General features: G+C 37.2%; 1 protein-coding gene across 2 annotated transcripts in view; it reads right to left on the bottom strand.

Annotated features, from left to right (window-relative positions):
- The window catches only part of Rbm13 (RNA-binding motif protein 13), a 93,484-nt gene that overhangs the window by 50,100 nt on the left and 25,720 nt on the right, over positions 1-17,664 (bottom strand). For both annotated transcript variants that reach the window (XM_067144286.2, XM_067144287.2), the window contains exons 4-5: positions 7,708-7,890; positions 1,055-1,184 (exon numbers count right to left, since the gene is read on the bottom strand). In XM_067144286.2, the coding sequence (XP_067000387.1) occupies positions 1,055-1,184; positions 7,708-7,890 (313 nt within the window). The remainder of the gene's footprint in view (positions 1-1,054; positions 1,185-7,707; positions 7,891-17,664) is intronic.

Raw genomic sequence — 17,664 nt, 5'->3', positions numbered from 1 at the left:
GAGTAAAGGTCTCGGCCGCACACAGCAAACAATCTCATACACACACATGAATCCGTGTCACCTTCTGTTCTCAAAATAAACATAGTGGATCGGTGAAAGAAAATACCGAAACAAGCGTGTAAAAGTAACGTTAACACACAAATAAATTAGAAACACATGTAATGAGGGAAACCTTTCCAACCCAACCATGGTGAGCACAAAACAAAGCAATAATAAAACCAAGAGAAAATTAATGAAAACTAAATACCTCAATTATATAAGCAATTCACATTCTCGAAAGGCCGAGATGTGTACAAACATCTTGAATCTGTTAAAATATCTTTTATATGCCATGAAGCCGACTTGGAAATCCAATCCTTCCATCTTCTCAAGTCAAACACTCCCCACACAACCAACCAGAAAGATAACCCAACAAGACGGGGCGCAAAAGAAATGCTTTGACCTATGCTAACGTATGAGATGCCATCTACCGGAATAAGGAAAGATTACATAGTGGTAACAACACATGATGGGAAAGAGTAATAGTTCACAGATACAAGAGTACGCTAGGAACGTGAAGACTTCAGAAAAGGAAAACGTACCATAAAATGATATGGTGCGGTTGAACTTTCATGTAGTATCGGATTTCGAAAAATAACAAATAAGTAAGCCATAGTGTGGATATCATCTGTGGAAATGCAAGTTTTGAACAAACTGATTGCCGTTTCATACCGATTTTAATGTGCATGGGGGGTTTTCCGATTTTTATACAAAATCGGATATAACGACAATCCGCTATAGCGAGTAAATTTTTGGTCGCTATAACGGACTTCTACTGTATATAGAGTATATTACTATGTGGAAGAAATACTGCCATGAAACAAAAATATAAGGAGTATAAGGAAGTTACTAATTTAAAGATTTAAGTTTCAGTTCTTTCAAATAATGTGTTCATTAGTGACACACAGCATTTCAGAAGTACAAAAGGTATATATAATTTACATTAACAGCATATCACTTTAATTAGGAAAGAAACACCAAAAGAAATAGACAAAAGGAAATAAATATGACTTACCACTCCTTGCCGTAGCCTATTCAGTAGCTCCTTCTCTATGGCAGAATCTAATTTAGCAGCCACCAGAGCCTTCTCCTCCCTTCGTCTCTCTCTCCGTTCTATCTTCCTCTGCAGCGGTATAAGCTTTTTCCTAGTCAACACCATTTCATTAAGGCAGAATTAATACAAACTTCAAGCAGTCAAATCAAAATGTTATTATTTAACACTAGAACGGCCGAACTTTTCTCATACCTATAAAGATCACAGGAAGTCGTTATGACCGCTATCGCTTACTGATATATATCTAGCAGCCAGGGTCTGGGAAACATGTGAATGTTCAATAATTTATTTTAAAACAACATAGTTAACCTTTGGAATGTATTGTATACATATCAGTCCATTGTTAAATTTTAATAATTGTTCATTTTCTTTCACTTCTAATAGGTAACAATGAAATATTCTGGCAAACTTGCTACGGAATGCCCTTGTGAAAATGTATGAAATGATAAAAATAACAGTCTCTATTTATTTAAAGACCTATTCAAACACTTGATAAGCAATAGGCACGTGATTACCTTACACAAACATTTTTTGCAGACTATTTCATTGCATGAAGAACATGTGTCAGAGGTTTTGTTCTGTTTATAATTGGAGTTCACTTGACATTGTCGTCGCTTACGACTGACACACTGGACCTGAGGTTCAGGCTCAGCCTGAAGTTTAGGCAATTTAATCAACTGGGATCTTCTTTTGTGTGCTGTGAATAACTTTTTCATACTTCACGAGTGAATTGCAGTAAATTACACAAATCATACTGCTATCAAATTATTCACAATGAAATGTTCTTATTTTTTTCAGGGTTAACAGTCAAGAAGTCAGACAAAAATAATGTGAAGCATTTCTGACATTGAATTTTTTTAATTTAGTTAATTTTTTCTGAATTACATATAATACATCCAAGGTATATTTATTTCTGAATTGCTCATAGTTTTATGCATCAGTGAGATTTTTTTTCATTTAAATACCACGTGTTCAGTTATTTGTGTGTTTATATGTAATATTTTGGTCATGAAATCACAAAAAAGAAATAGTCTGAGCTGCTTCAAGCAGACACTGCAGGACAGGCTGAGTGCTAGAGGGTTAAATGTCCTTGCACGAATACAGCAGTAATACTTTTATGGAAGTCAAATTTTATGAACTGAAGCATAACCCTGAACAAGGATCATGTTACATTTTACAAGTTTTGAGAAGACACGCTCCAAAGCAGTTTTTACTTACTGAGTCAGGATGCCTAGTAGAATATAACACAGACCCTTGTTCCATATAAGTGATAATGCTATTTTCTCAAAATAATATCATCTGAAGTATACAAATAAATATTGCAATAGGAAGAAAGCAACAGCAACAAAATTTAGTAATATTATTTAAAAACCATATTTTTCCTTCCTTGGTCACCTTCTTTATGACATTTTGTAATAGATGCGCATGAACATTGCTGTTATCAGATTGCACATTCATACTGGTAATAAGAAAATATTCACTTTCCAAACACAGAATAACACTGCGTATTGCAGAACAGGTGGTCACTGTGATTGTTGTAGCTTGGCACAAGGGAAGCAGGTACAGTACATTATTTTCATGTCCTACAATAACCCTTGTTCTATGACTGTCAACGCACATTTCACTTCAGAATTTTCTGCATCGTAATCTCATCTATTATCGTAAGCTAAAACTAAATGTATAGGTATTCTAGGATTCAGGCTGTGTTGAGTACAGGTCAGAAACAGCGGGTAGGACAGGAGAAGTTCAGGTGCAGCGGAGTACTAAACCTGACATTGCCACTCTGTTACTATCATCAGCTAGGCTTGATCAGGAGAAGGACAACAGGTGGTGGAAGGAGAATGTAGGGTAAGATGTGGCAACACCTAGTTCTCCAACCATGTTTTAATGAAGTCAGGTCGCCAGCTATTGTTCAATATGTATTTGTTTCTGTGTTTTATGCGAGTGTATTTATTTGTTCATTTATTCAGTGTGTTAGTTCCGGTCTAGAAAGCCAAGAATAATGACCGAGATGATTTGTCTTTATGACCACATAATACCTTGTAATCTCCAGGCCCTTCGCAGATGTTGCACCAAGGGGTTTGGTTTGGTGTTAGTAAGTTAGTTCTGTTATCAACATGTCAACCAACACAAGTTCACCGGAATGCTTCATGAGGAAAAGAAAGAAAGGAAGGCCTTTGTTGAGTGATGAAAATCGAATAGCTCTTCACATGCATTACATCTTGCGTTAAACAAAGGATGATGGTACCAGGTGTATGCATAAGTTTTTGCCAGTTTTTGTGGTAAAGAAAACACGTAATTTTCAAGCGAAATTCATTTTTTGTTTATTCAAAATATTGGCCATCAGCTTGTACACACTTTGCCAATCTTTCAGGTAAGTTATGAATACCATGCCAGGAAAACTGCTTGCCCCTTGCGGCAAACCACTCATCAAGCCATTTTCCAACTACCTTGAAATTGCTGAAGTGATGTTCTGCGAGCGCGTACCCCATTGATGGGAGGGAGAGGTGATAGTCAGATGGCGTCAGGTCGGGGGAGTACGGCGGGTGCGGAAGGATGTCCCATCCAAGCGATTTCAAGGTGTCTTTCACTGGTTTTGAACCATACCTGGGCGACTGGAGTGGGACATTGATGATGATGATGATGATGATGATGATGATGATGATTTCACTGGTTTTGCTGTGTGAGACAGCACACTGTCATGTAACAAAATCACTTTGCCATGTCTTCTGACCCATTCCCGTCGTCTTTCGATCAATGTGTGATTTAATAATTTGCTGGCGATAGCGTTGTGCATTAACAGTTCTGCCAGGCTTCAAGAGTTCACAATACACAATACCGCTCTGATCCCACCAGACACAAAGCATGGTCTTCTTGCCAAAGCGATGTGGCCTTAGTGTTGAAGGACCGACAGCCACGATTTTCTCCACTTCAGGTTTTCAAAATAAATCTATTTTTCATCACCTGCCACAATTTGGTACAGAAATTATTTTCTTTTGTGGCATTGAAGTAGCATTTCACAAGTGACTTTGCGATTTTTCACTGGCCGTTCATTCAAATCATGTGGGACCCATTTAACGAGTTTATTGATCTTCCCCATTGCTCATAAACATCTGAAGATTGTTTCTTGGAACACAATTAATGCTTGTGCCAATTGCTGTTCAGTTTGAGTTGGGCCATCATTCAGTAACGCCTGCAATTGCTCGCCTTCGCATTTTTGTGGTCTACCAGAGCGCGCACTGTCTTTCACATTGAAATCACCATGTTTAAATTGTCGAAACCATGTCTTACATGTTCTAATCGATAGAGCAAGTTCACCATATGTTTCTACCAGCAAACGATGACTTTCCACAGCCGTTTTCTTTTGATTAAATAAGAAAAACAATGCGTGCCACAAATGTTCTTTTCCAGGCACAAATGCCGACATGATCACTGAACGATAAAACACAAGACACTAGTGTTTGGTGGACTCAACTTGTGTGTGCTGGTACATTAATGTCAGGCGAACAAACTGATGTATGTGTCAAATTCATACACTGCGTACTGTTCACTGGCACCACTCTTAGTGAAATCGGAAAAGACTTATGCATACACCTACACCAGGTAGGTCCATCAGATTTAGCCTAGCAGAGACTGCGGGACTAGAAAGAAAAGACCTAATGATCAAAGGAAGCGATATTTTTATATTTATGATACGTTAACTTACGGGGCAATCACGGGTATCATAAACATAAGGTTACTGAAAAAAACCTGACGGATATATATGAATATTATAAATATGAAGGTAAGCTATATTGTATTATTTGCAGTGCATCGTATATGTTATGATATTTCTGTGAACATTTGGCTTTTTTGATTTTTTAATGCTATTTGTTCGGGGTGTCGAGCTAGAAAGATCTTTTGCCCCTACTTGCACCATATGTGAGGAACCTGCGTGTATTTTGTAAATAGCGGAAGTGTAAAGTGTTGAATGTGAGGAAAGGAACGTTAAGGACAACACAAACACCCAGTCCCCAGGGCAGGGATATTAATCATTTACAATTAAAAACCCTGACCGACCAGGAATCGAACCCGGGGCCGCCGGGTGACAGGCGGATGCATTGCCCCCTACACCGCAAAGCCGGAACGAACATTTGTTCATTTCTTAAGACTTGTCATCACAGTAGTGGTAGAAATTCCAGCGTTCACTGTATTGAGCAGCTCACAAGTAGCGTGCATGTGGCAGTCATGCCTTTAAATTTGAACCTACCGCTCTAAGACCAGCAACACTGCTAGTCTCCCTCCCTTTACCTCTTTGCTTCTGGTCTGTACTCAACATAGCCTCAATCCTAGAATAGATGTTATCAGTTTTTGTAAAAAAATGTAACACAGACCCTTGTTTGCGGTTATGCTTCAATTGTATTGTGTTTCTCTCTTTTACATTATTTGGTGGAATATCAGGAGTGGCAAAACAGTTTATGATATATATTGGTGAAAATCTTAAATTTCATCAATAATATTATGTGAAATATATTAAGAAATTCTGCAGGACAAAATCCCAGCACCTTGATACCTCCAAAAACCATTAAAGTAGTTAGTGGGACATAAAGCAAATAATGAAGATAATGATGATGATAACAATAATATGATGTAACTGGTTGGTTGTGTTACATAGAAGAAGCTGTTGGAAACTATCCTCATAAAGGCTTCTAATTTCTCCTGCATTACATTTGGAGAATCTATACATCAAATGAACATCTGTCATTTCTGGATTGTGTAACCGGCTGGTTATTGCCAGGTTGATGTCGCCTAAAGGAAAAGAGAATAAGCTCAAGAAATCTAATTCTCAGCACAGCATAAATTAGTTTTCAGGGTAACAAAGAAGAATATCCCATAGCATAACTAGTAAATATATTGCAAGATATTTAGTACAAATGTTAATATTTTCTGGGTCACAAGTGAAGTTTTGAACTTTTACAAGATTTCCTCAATTCCTGAACAAAGTTCTGGCAAGGCTATGCATCGTAACAACACTTCAGCCATTTTCTTTTTTTCCTTTTTGCTAGTTGCTTTACGTCGCATCGACACAGACAGGTCTTATGGCGACGATGGCATAGGAAAGGGCTAGGAGTGGGAAGGAAGCAGCCATGGCCTTAATTAACGTATAGCCCAACATTTGCCTGGTGTGAAAATGGGAAACCATGGAAAACCATCTTCAGGGTTGCTGACAGTGGAGTTCGAACCCACTATCTCCCGGATGCAAGCTCACAGCTGTGCGCCCCTAACAGCACAGCCAACTCGCCCGGTTCAACCATTATAGGTCATGTCGGTAACATACTTTGTTACTAAATAAATATTTAGGTTCATTAATCATTTCCTTCACAATTTAACAAAGACCAGAAATAATTAATAACGGTCTTCTTTCAGAATATTAGGCTCTGTTGACATTGTAAATACGTTGAAATGACACAAGCAGGGTGGCTCTCATCATATGTCAGCTAATACTGACTGTGAAAGCCTACACTAGTATACAGGATTAAAATAACAAATTATATGCACTGTAGTCTAGCCAGGGTTACTTGCTACAGGATGGAGTAGACCAAACAGCCAGCAACTAAACGCCAAGTGCTAGGCAGCATCAAACAACATGATTCTCTCAAGAGGCCTATAGCCTTTGGCAGAGGAACTCCTTTAGTTGGGTGCTGGGTACGCCAGTGGAGAAAATGTCACTGAAGTTCAGCAGGCAGTATCTGTTTTCCAGGTTAGAGGTGGCTGTAAATAGTGTCTGTTCTCCAGGTTAGGGACAGCCTCTAAGAAACCTGGCAGTTAGGTATAAAATGCCTTTTTGGTGTGACAAGCCCATCCCTATATGAAGTGTCAAAGTGGATCTCAAAGAGCTAGGGAGTACTCCAGAAGAGACAAGCATCTCTTGTGTCTAAAGGGAGGTGCAAGAAGTGGATGGAGGTCAGCAATCTACTGCCCAGCCCAGGAGTTTCCTGGACAGAAGAAGAATGATGATGTTAGTTTAAACACCCAACAAGAAAGTGATAGAAATCTTATTCTGTTCCATTCTACCAATAAAGGCTTGCTCTCAAACTTCTCTTTTAAACTTTCAGAAGCAAATTAATTATGGAGTGAGTAATGACACGGCTGCAGCCTCTTCCATTTATTCATAGAAATCATAATTTAAAATGAGGCATAAGGTGTTAAGACAACTTTTGCTAATGTCTCCAAGCAGATTTACATCTAGAAGTTGAAATACTTTTGATAACAGAACCTTTTTAAAAATTATCATAACATCAGACTCATAATCAAGTCTACCTGTGCTTCAACACATATACTTGAGATAAAGGAGTCTTGAATCCCTTATGGCAGGGTACAAAAAGAATGAAAGAAGGCAAAAGGTCAAAATAAAAAGATTCAAAGCATTCATAAACCTAGCCATTCTATACTTACATTAACCTGAAGAAAGTAGATCTTTAGATGTACACAGAACTGCAGGTCTGTGAAGCCTCTTCTCATGTTCCCAGAAATAGCTCATACATTCAGCATTTCAGAATGACTACTACTACTACTACTACTACTACTACTACTACTAACAAAATAGGCCATATCACATAACTATTTGTACTTACCGACTTCTTAATGTCAGTCTTCTCATGCGAATCAGATACTGAGTTATCCTGACAAACCTCTGTTTACATTTTGACTTGACAAAACCAGGCCAATACAGAAGATTTTCATTGATCTGTTGAATAGCCTTCTCAAAATTTCTTGACAACTTCACTCTTTCCCACTGCTTTCCAGGAAATGCAGATCTGAAATACGAATTTGATTAAACGAAGGCTGCAAATAGTCTTTTCTCAAATCTTATACTGTTATCAGTGAATCTATGCCACATTATGGATTATTTTCCAGTGTTTATCTGGGTTGTGTCTGATCTTCACAATAAAAGTGAATGGTTCAAAGCGTTATCAATAAGTTCATGGAATCACACGAACCATATTACCAGCCTAACTAAATCAACCTTCTCTTATTAAAAGGTGTTGGGTATAGAATCTTATAGTTTCAGGGCCAATTCAAACAGCATAACACAATGTTAACAAATCTCTAAGTTAAATCAATGATACTTAATTATATTCCAAAAAAATACATCATAACTGTTTGCATACAGAAATAAGCTATAACAGTCAATGAAGTGATTTTGACACATAAGCAGACCAAACCAGGAAACAAAAAGTATACTGAACCTACAGTTTTAGAAATGCAACAAAACAATTTCTTGGGCAAGCTGCCTGTTACTACAAGCAAGCAGCCCATAAGACAACATGCCAAAGCAAACCAAGCGCCAAAATTGGATCTTGGTGCACAGATCAACATCACTCAATATTAGTAAACATGTGTGAGAGGCAGCATCAACCAGGTTCTAAACAGGAACTACTATTACTACTACTACTACTACTACTACTACCGGTTTTTGGGAGACAGTTGCTGGAATTTCTCCTGCAGGAGTTCTTTTATGTGTCAGTAAGTATGCCGATACAAGGCTGGCATACTGGAGCACCTTCAAATATCAAGATCATACCTGCCAACTTGGACTCAGAAAGCCGGTGCTTCTACCATGTGAGCCACTCAGCATGGCTACGTAGCAATTAGGGAGACTTAAATGTACTGTATAATAATATGTACACATCTGCCTGCAGTATCTGCTGGGTGGATTGAGTAGCTCAGTAATTGCTGCTGCCAGTCCCCAGCCCAGAAAAAAGAGGAGGGTTGGCTTAAATTCGTAAAATTACAGCCAGAAAATATACATCTTGAGGCAATAAAGGGCACAACAGTTCCACATGTTGGTGGCGGTACCCCAACAGCGTCTGTTTCACATGTCAGTGGCGGCTGAATAAATATCCTCTGCGGCTAACAACAGTAGTTGTAAATCGGAGCTTGCTCCACTTAAGGTTGATAACCTTTGATAGTCAGATATGGAAAAGTTTTTTAGTAAAAGAATTCCACCATCCAACCCCTTAAGGATGGAGGAGACTACATCAGATTTGGTGGGTAGTCACTTAAAAGACAAAAATATATACATATAACCAAACATACAAACATAGAATCAAACATAAGCATATTAACTACACTGTGATGAACAATATAAACTCCTTACTGAAAAACTGGAAAGCTCAGGAACTTCACAGACGAATAAGGTAGGCAAAATATTCTTGTGGTAGGGCTCCAAGAAATGAGAAATTTAACAGAAAATCCATTTGAATCTCAAGGTTATAGTGTGTACAATGGGAAGCCAGGCCAAAGGGTCATGAAACATTGCCCTCAATTTGGTACAGGATTTACATTACAAGTAATGAAAATCATTTTTCTGTATTGAAAGAATCTTAATAATAAAATAAAATAAATAAAACAAAATAAAATAAAATTTAAAAAATAAAAAATAAAATAAATAATAAAAGGGGCGAAACATCTCTCAACTATTTTAATGATGTTTAACTAACATGTTAACATCTCACACTGTATTGAATAGGTTGAAGTTTAAATAAATTTCTTACATTTATTAACAGGATTTACAGTAAATTTGAAACTAACAGATTCCGTCAGCCATCTCACCGAGAATTGCAATTTTAACTTTACAAACCACAAACTAACTTTACACCATCATAAATGCTCATGCCCTTATCAATGAAAAAAAAAAAACTCCTAACGAAAACTCTGCAAGAAGTTGATAATTTCTGGGATCTCCTTGATCAGACAGTGAATAAAATAAATATGAAAAACATCATGATCCTTACAGGGGACTTTAACGCTCAACTGGGTAAGGAAAACAAGTATCGAGATGTAGTAGGAAAGTGGGCTCATAAATATACCAACAGAAATGGCCAAAGACTCATAGAAATTTGCAGAATCCATAGACTAATCTCCAAATCTACATATTTTAAAAGAAAACCACACAAACTTAAAACTTGGAAACATCCTGATTGGACAAAAGGAGAATGGCAGCTAGACCACGTATATATGGACAAATTCTTTCACAAGGAAATCCACAATGTCAAAGTTCTAAGAGGAACAGACACTGGTTCAGATCATTACTTAATTAGAATCAAGATTAAATTTACTGCATTAAGAAGAAGACAAAATAGAGTTGGAGAGAAAAGGACATACGACCCTCATCAGTTAATCCAGAATGCCCAGTATCAGCAAAGAATAGGAACTACAAGACTAACAGACAATAAATTTAGATGCCCTAATACCAATTCTTAAACAGAATGCAGAAGATTTAGCTCCATTAAATCCAAGGAAAAGACATGCCTTGTGGACCTCTGAAAGTGATAGAATGCATGAAGAAAGACATCAAGCTTGGTTGAAATTTCAAGCCCACAAAACAGAAGAATACACCATGAACCTCAAGAATGTCAGAAAAGAATTAAACTATTAGAAGAATTAAGAGAAAATATCAAAAAGATTTAATTAACTCTACTGAGGAAAATTACTACAAAACCAATTCTAGAGATTATTACAACCACACCACATTATTGTTGAAAAATAAAGATGGAAAAATAGCGCATAACAATAAGGAAAATTCAAAAATCATGGCGGAAGCATTTAACAAGCTCTTGAACAGTGATGATCCTGACAAGCTCTTATTAACTGATACACATTCCCCGATAAAAAATAAACCAGAAAATATAAACCCACCTATAGCAAAAGAAGTTGAAACAGTGCTTAAAGAAATTAAGAACTATAAAGCATGTGATGTGGAGAAGACCAGGTTTTTGTAGAAATGTGGAAATATAATAGAAATAATACCAGTAAGTTATTTATTAGACCACCTATCACATATCATCAATACGGACCAAAAATGATATTTATTACATGTAATGTGGAAATATGCCGGCAATGGAACTCAGACATCCCTCCATATGTTATTACAGAAGATTTGGATATCAGGAAAATTCCCAGAACAATGGACAACAGTTAGGGCCTATCATTAATCCAATTCATAAGAAAGGTGAAAGTAATCCAGACAGCTATAGAAGTATTTCCATCCTTGATTGCACATATAAGATTTTCTCTAAGATGCTATATAATCAGATTAAAGAACAACTTGATCAAGAGTTAGATGAATACCAGGGAGGCTTCAGACCCTGGAGAAACTGTTCTGAACAAATAATAACTTTGAAGCTAGTCATGGCATATAACAGAAAACGAAATAACATTTATAGTGACCCCTTCAAATTTAGCTCATAATAAGCATTTTATTAGGTATTCTTAATGGCCCACATCATTCTTTTATTGGGAGTGCAGTGTCAAGTTTTATTAATGAATAGCTGTATTCTCACTCAGAGAAGTGGTTTGACGAGTTTTAGGAGAGGACAGACTATTGATTTTTTCCAGCCAGCGATCGACAGAACATGTCAGTTACGTGGCCGACCAGGAATTTCTCAAGGTCGCTTTCATATACGAGCGCGTGTCACAGTTCACTTGGAGCCCAGTAATTTCTGGAAAGAATTACAGCAAATCAACGAACGTCATGACAACCAATTAAGTGTCAGGACCTCTTTAGCTGAGGGAATATAAGCCCGAGTGAAATGCATTAAATCTCTCTAATTCTGACTCGTGCTGCTGCAGATTTTCATGAGCTTCGAAGTTAAGTGTGTTCATCAAGCTAATTATTCGACGTGGTCAGACCTGGCAATTTTTCTAAAACTGATTATGTCAGATTCAGCTACCTTTGGAACTTCAAGAGAGAAGAGGACCTCTACAATTCACAATAACCAGCCACATCAGGATGCTTCGCCGATATTCAAGAGGAGCAAGTAATTCATCTGGGAAAATGGACTTTGCTGTCATCATGCCATGCTTAAGCCATGAACAGACGAGGACATTTATTGTACAATAGATGGCGCCACTCGATGGTACAACTTTTTGCTCCACTGCCTTGTATGCAATCTTGTGCGGGAGCTTGTACACACGCTTACCATATCCGTGGAAAGTTATTGCTAGAAAATGGCTGACGCCGAAGATACGAGGACGATAGCCGCTGCAGCTGCAGTTATTATTGCCGTGATTTCTCGACGTCGCAGAAGAAGAAAGTTACGATGGTACAATAGAAGGTGGTGGACTCGACCATGGATTCAGAGGCGTGATGAAGATGGTAGAGAATTGCATAGCTTATTAAATAACAAGCTATGACTTGAAGACTCAGAATCCTACAAAAATTTCTTGAGAATGGACGAAGTATAGTTTACAAAGCTTTTAAATTTGGTAGAACCCAGAACCATAAAGATGAACACCAACATGCGAGAAAGTATTTCAGCATCAAGGAGGTACATATATGAATGTTATATGGTTCCTATTTAAAACACACTACATCTTATAGGCCTATATAACCTACAACCGAAATATTAACACTATTTTCCTTTTAAACAGATTAGTGCTGACCGTGAGGTTCCTGGCAACTGGAGAAAGCTACAAAAGTTTGATGTGTTCTTTTAGGATTTTTGCGAGTGCTAGCTCAACAATAATTCCAGAAACATGTAAAGTTATATATGGAAGCCTGAAGGATGAATACTTGAAGGTAGGCCTACAGATTTAATTATTCTCATGTTATGTTGGTAGAGTTTACCATGCTTAGTAGATATCAGGGATATATGCTATATTTTTCATCAGCTTATGGCAACTATAGCCTACTATACAGTAGGCCTAATTTCTGCAACTTGAAAACCAATAGTTTTTAAAACAAATTCTGTTTTATTTAAACTGTGATATAAATAAATGTTTCATGCTACAGGTTGGTAGCATCATTTGTTGAGTTTGTAGGCTCCATTATTATATTTATATTCTGTTATGGAACTTGCACATGGCACATTTTGTTTTTCAGATGCCATCAACAGAAAATGAGTGGCTTGAAATATCCAAGCAGTATGAAGAAATACGGAACTTTCCCAATTGCCTTGGTGCTCTTGATGGAAAACATGTTGAATTTAGGCCAACAAGGTGCATAGGTTCATACTATTTTTAATTACAAAGGAGGAAATACCATAGTGTTACTTGCTCTAGTTGATGCAGTATATAAATTTCTGTATGTAGATGTAGGATGCAATGGACGAATAAGTGATGGGGGTGTGTTGAGAAATAGTACATTACATACAATAATGGACAAAACATTAGCCAACTTCCCTTTGTCAAAACAATTACCAGGGAGCACTGTCAAAGTTCCCTATGTGATAGTTGCAGATGATGCTTTCCCTCTACAAGAAAACATCATGAAGCCTTAAAAAGGGAATCTCACTCAGTACCAGAAAATATTTAATTATCGCTTGAGCAGGGCTAGGCGCACATCAGAAAATGCATTTGGCATATTGTGCAACAGATTTAGAATTTTATTGAAAAAAATTGAGCTTCCTGTGGAGACAGTGGAAATAATAACAATCTGCCTGTGCACTGCATAATTTTTTATTAACTACAGGTAATAAAAGATATGTAGGGCATCTAGAAGAGAGGGAAGATACAGAACAGTGTGTAGTTGTTCCTGGTGGATGGAGGAAGGAGAATCTTGTAGGATTACAGAGGGTAGGGAGGCAGAGGTCTGCAGAGGATGCTAGGAAAATAAAAGATACTTACCAAGAATACTTTAATACTACTGGTTTTGTGCCATGCCAGTGGGAGTCGATAAAGAATTGTAATTATTAATATTTCAGAAGTATACTTTGAAATCTAACTAACTTACAATAAATGTGAATAAAATAAATTAAATTTAAACTATGTGGAATGTGGTGTTCCTAGAAATTTGACTAAAGTTCATTATGTTTAATTTGTTGCGTTAAGCTGGAAATGTAAAATGTATCATAATTCATATTTTAATCTAAGTTATGCTTCTGTCATTCCATATGTAACTGCTAGTATTTTATAAGTTAGCTTTTACTATGTTATGCTGTATCTGAAAAAAAAAAATACCAGTGTGAATTACAAAAATCAACATAATAAATAGGAAAGAAAACAAGGCAAAAATGTACTATAATTCAATCTATGCTTATTTCATTCCACATGTATGTGGTGGTATTTTAATTTGACTGTGTTGTATGTGAAAAATCATATCAGTGTGAAATTACAAGAAAGTAACATAGTAAAGAAAAAACTTGCAGTGTTAAAATTAAGAACATCTAAACCAGGCTTCCTTCATTACTCACTCAGCCTGTGGTCTTCTTCTTGCAGATTCAGTATAATATCAAATATTTTTCTCTTCCCTTGAAAGACAAGGGCTTTGTTCTTTAGTTGTTTTAAAGCACTAGAAACAAACACACCAAATGCATCCAGATCAGACAGCTGCTGTTTTTCCCTTGTCACAGATTCCAGAACTGAAGTAGCTTGTTGAAGGAGTTTGTCTTCCTCTTACACAATTAGTTTCCTTTTCTGGCCTTTTGATATGCTCCTTTCATGTGGTGATGGTTGATTTGGTGATGATGGTGACAGTGAAGCAATTAACTGTGGTGGTACATCACTAGATGTTGATGGAACTGGCATCATCACTTCCCAGTCTCCAACTACAGGGACTTTATCAAAGGTTGGAACAGCTTTGCATGTAAATTCAACCTGAAATGAAGAATAACTGTTAAATGTTGGATTCATGTTTCAGTTTCCATAATTTATCACAATATAATACTAGGACATAAGCAACAGAATGTTAGTATTAATTTTATGAACATTATAAAGGTTTCCAGTTCAATTCACATGTTACTAGGCCTACTGTATTGTACTGGTATACTCTTATATCAGATAATAATAATAAGAAAAAGAAGAAGAAGAATATCCAATTCTTACGTAATTCTTACAAATTACCGTACTTACTGTATTGGCTGTTCCTTGGGAAGCATCGTGTGATCTGGAGAGAGCTGCACTGCTGGTCCCTTTTCTGGGCTGGACATAGTCCTTCAAGAACATAAGTTTTTCGAAGTACCAAATTGAAGGTTTGTATACTTTGTCCATCCCAGCACCACTTTTCTTTGAATTATTAACTTTATTTAGTTCTGCCACAAACGTAGTACGTAAACTTTTCATTTTATTAATTATGTCACCATTTGTTGTCGATGGTCTAATTTCTTTTAAAGCCTCACGCACATTTTCCAAAGCCACGTGTCTCGCATGTTTATTGTGGTATGAGGGCGACTTGTTGTTGTAGAGCCACAATTCTCTGCTGTAGGCCTCAATCAGGACATCTATCGCGACTTTAGACCACTCCATAACAATTAAAAACAAATAAAAATAGAAACAACTACAATATATAGTTAATTTAATAGTTAACGATAAAAATACAGCAGAGTTACACGGTAATGTAACACACACTTCACACGTCAGCTCGTGCTCGAAATGGCTACCAGATGGTAAGGAATATAGCATGCTCCAATGGCATGCCATTTACAAGCAATTCCCTGGTATATCAGTAGATGGCATGCAAGGTGAACGTACACACGGAGACATCTCGACGTGGTGCCATCTATTGTAATAGGGGGCAACTGATTTCAAGAAAGCTTGCAACTCCATCCACGGACCATCATTATTAAAAAAATTTCAAGAAATTTCAGACTTCACCCAAAGCTAATTAAATTAATTGAACTTACTCTAAAAAAAAATACAGTTTCTAAAATTAAGTTCAGAGGAGAACTTCCTGAACCATTCTTGGTAACAATTGATATAAGACAAGGTGACGGATTGTCACCTCTTTTTTTTAACTGTGCACTAGAGTACGTTATAAGGGAATGGTACAAGAACAACTCGAAAAATATAAACAAAAATTGGTGCTTGTTGATGATGATGCTTGTTGTTTAAAGGGCCCTAACATCTAAGGTCATCGGCCCGTATAAAAATTGGAACCCACAAGGATAACATACATTTGAACTGTCTAGGATTTGCTGATGATCTAACTCTTCTGGCCAATGATATTCAGGAAACAAAACAACAAATAAAATCTTTACAGGAAATAGTTCAAAATATTGGTTTGAAAATTTCATTTGAAAAAACAGAAATTATGCTAACTCAACTTCCGCTTCCATACAAAATTAAGCCGTGTCAGATGGACCCAGAGTGTTGAATCACTTAACATCCAAACCTCTAGCAGAGAAGCATGGTCACTCTTACACAAATTAGGAGCTAAGAAGGTGAGGGAGAATAATCACATATAAGCCAATAAGATTGCAGCAAATATACTGTCTACATCTAGAGCACCAAGAGACAAACCCTTCACTCTGCAAATTAAATGTAAACTTAGTATCCTCAAAAAGAACATCAGTGAACAATCAGAGCACTCAAACCCCTCCTCCACCCCTGAAATCATGGTTGATCTGAAAGATGTAAAAGCTGGCAAAGCTCCTGGAAGTGATGGTATACATCCAGAATTTCTCCTGAACTCTGGGAAGTAAGCGAAACGATGGTTAAGGGAGATGAGAATTCTTCTCGGATATAACAGCAACAGGTACAGTTCCATACAATATGAAGCAGTCGAAAATCATTGCAATACTCAAACCGGGTAAACCACATGACCATCCAAAGAATTATCGTCCTACTGCATTGCTGTGTGTCATTTATAAGCTTCTCAAAAGGCTGTGGTATAACAGAATTTGCCAAAAGGTTTTTGAGAATCTACCTGTTCAACAAGCTGGCTTCCGCCCAAACCGCAGCTACACAGATCAGGTCCTATCTCTCAAAACCTTCACAGAAGCAGGATATTAAACTAAGTGAAAAACATTAACTGCCTTTATAGACTTAAGTGCTGCATATGATACAGTTTGGAGACATGCACTGCTGAATTAATTACTACAGGTGATCCCATGCCAAAAACAACACGACTAATTGACAACATGCTTAATGAAAGAAATTTTACTGTAGTAATTGGAAAGAATATCAGCTCCCCGGAAACACTGAACAATGATTTGCCACAAGGTTCTGTCCTAGCCCCTCTGCTTTTCAACCTCTACTTATCTGACATGCCAGCAACAAAACCTAAAAAGTTTGGTTATGCAGACGACTGGGCCATTGCTACTCAGAACAGTACATCTGAAGTAACTGAACAAGTCCTAACTTCAGATTTGGATACGTTAGGCAAGTACTTTCGCCAGTGGAGACTACAACCCAACCCAATTAAAACAGAAGTGGCCTGCTTCCATCTATCAAATAAATTTTCAAACAGAATTCTCAATGTGTACTTTGAGGGAAACAGAATCCATCATAAAATGTGCCCTAAATATCTAGGAGTCATTTTGGATCACTTCCCTACAAGGAATATCTTACAAAGGCAGCTGCCAAGTTAAGGAGCAGGAACTACCTCTTGCATAAACTGTGTGGTACTGGTTGGGGATCTTCAGCAGACACACTATGAATTTCAGCCCTTGGGTTTGTTAATTCAGCTGCAGAAAAGTGTGGATAAACAGCGCTCACACACAGAAAGTAGACACACAGTTGAATCAGACCATGCGTATTAGTGGGACTATACGATTTACTTCCATTTACTGGCTACCCATTCTGAGCCATATTCCACCACCTGATGCTGGAAGGAAGAGTGCTCTCATACGAGAATATCACATCATGGATAA

This window comes from Anabrus simplex, chromosome 3 (assembly GCF_040414725.1).
Source record: "Anabrus simplex isolate iqAnaSimp1 chromosome 3, ASM4041472v1, whole genome shotgun sequence".
NCBI classification, from domain to species: Eukaryota; Metazoa; Arthropoda; class Insecta; order Orthoptera; family Tettigoniidae; genus Anabrus; species Anabrus simplex.
Note: the sequence above shows the minus strand (reverse complement) of the source record. Positions and strands in the feature narration are given on the sequence as shown.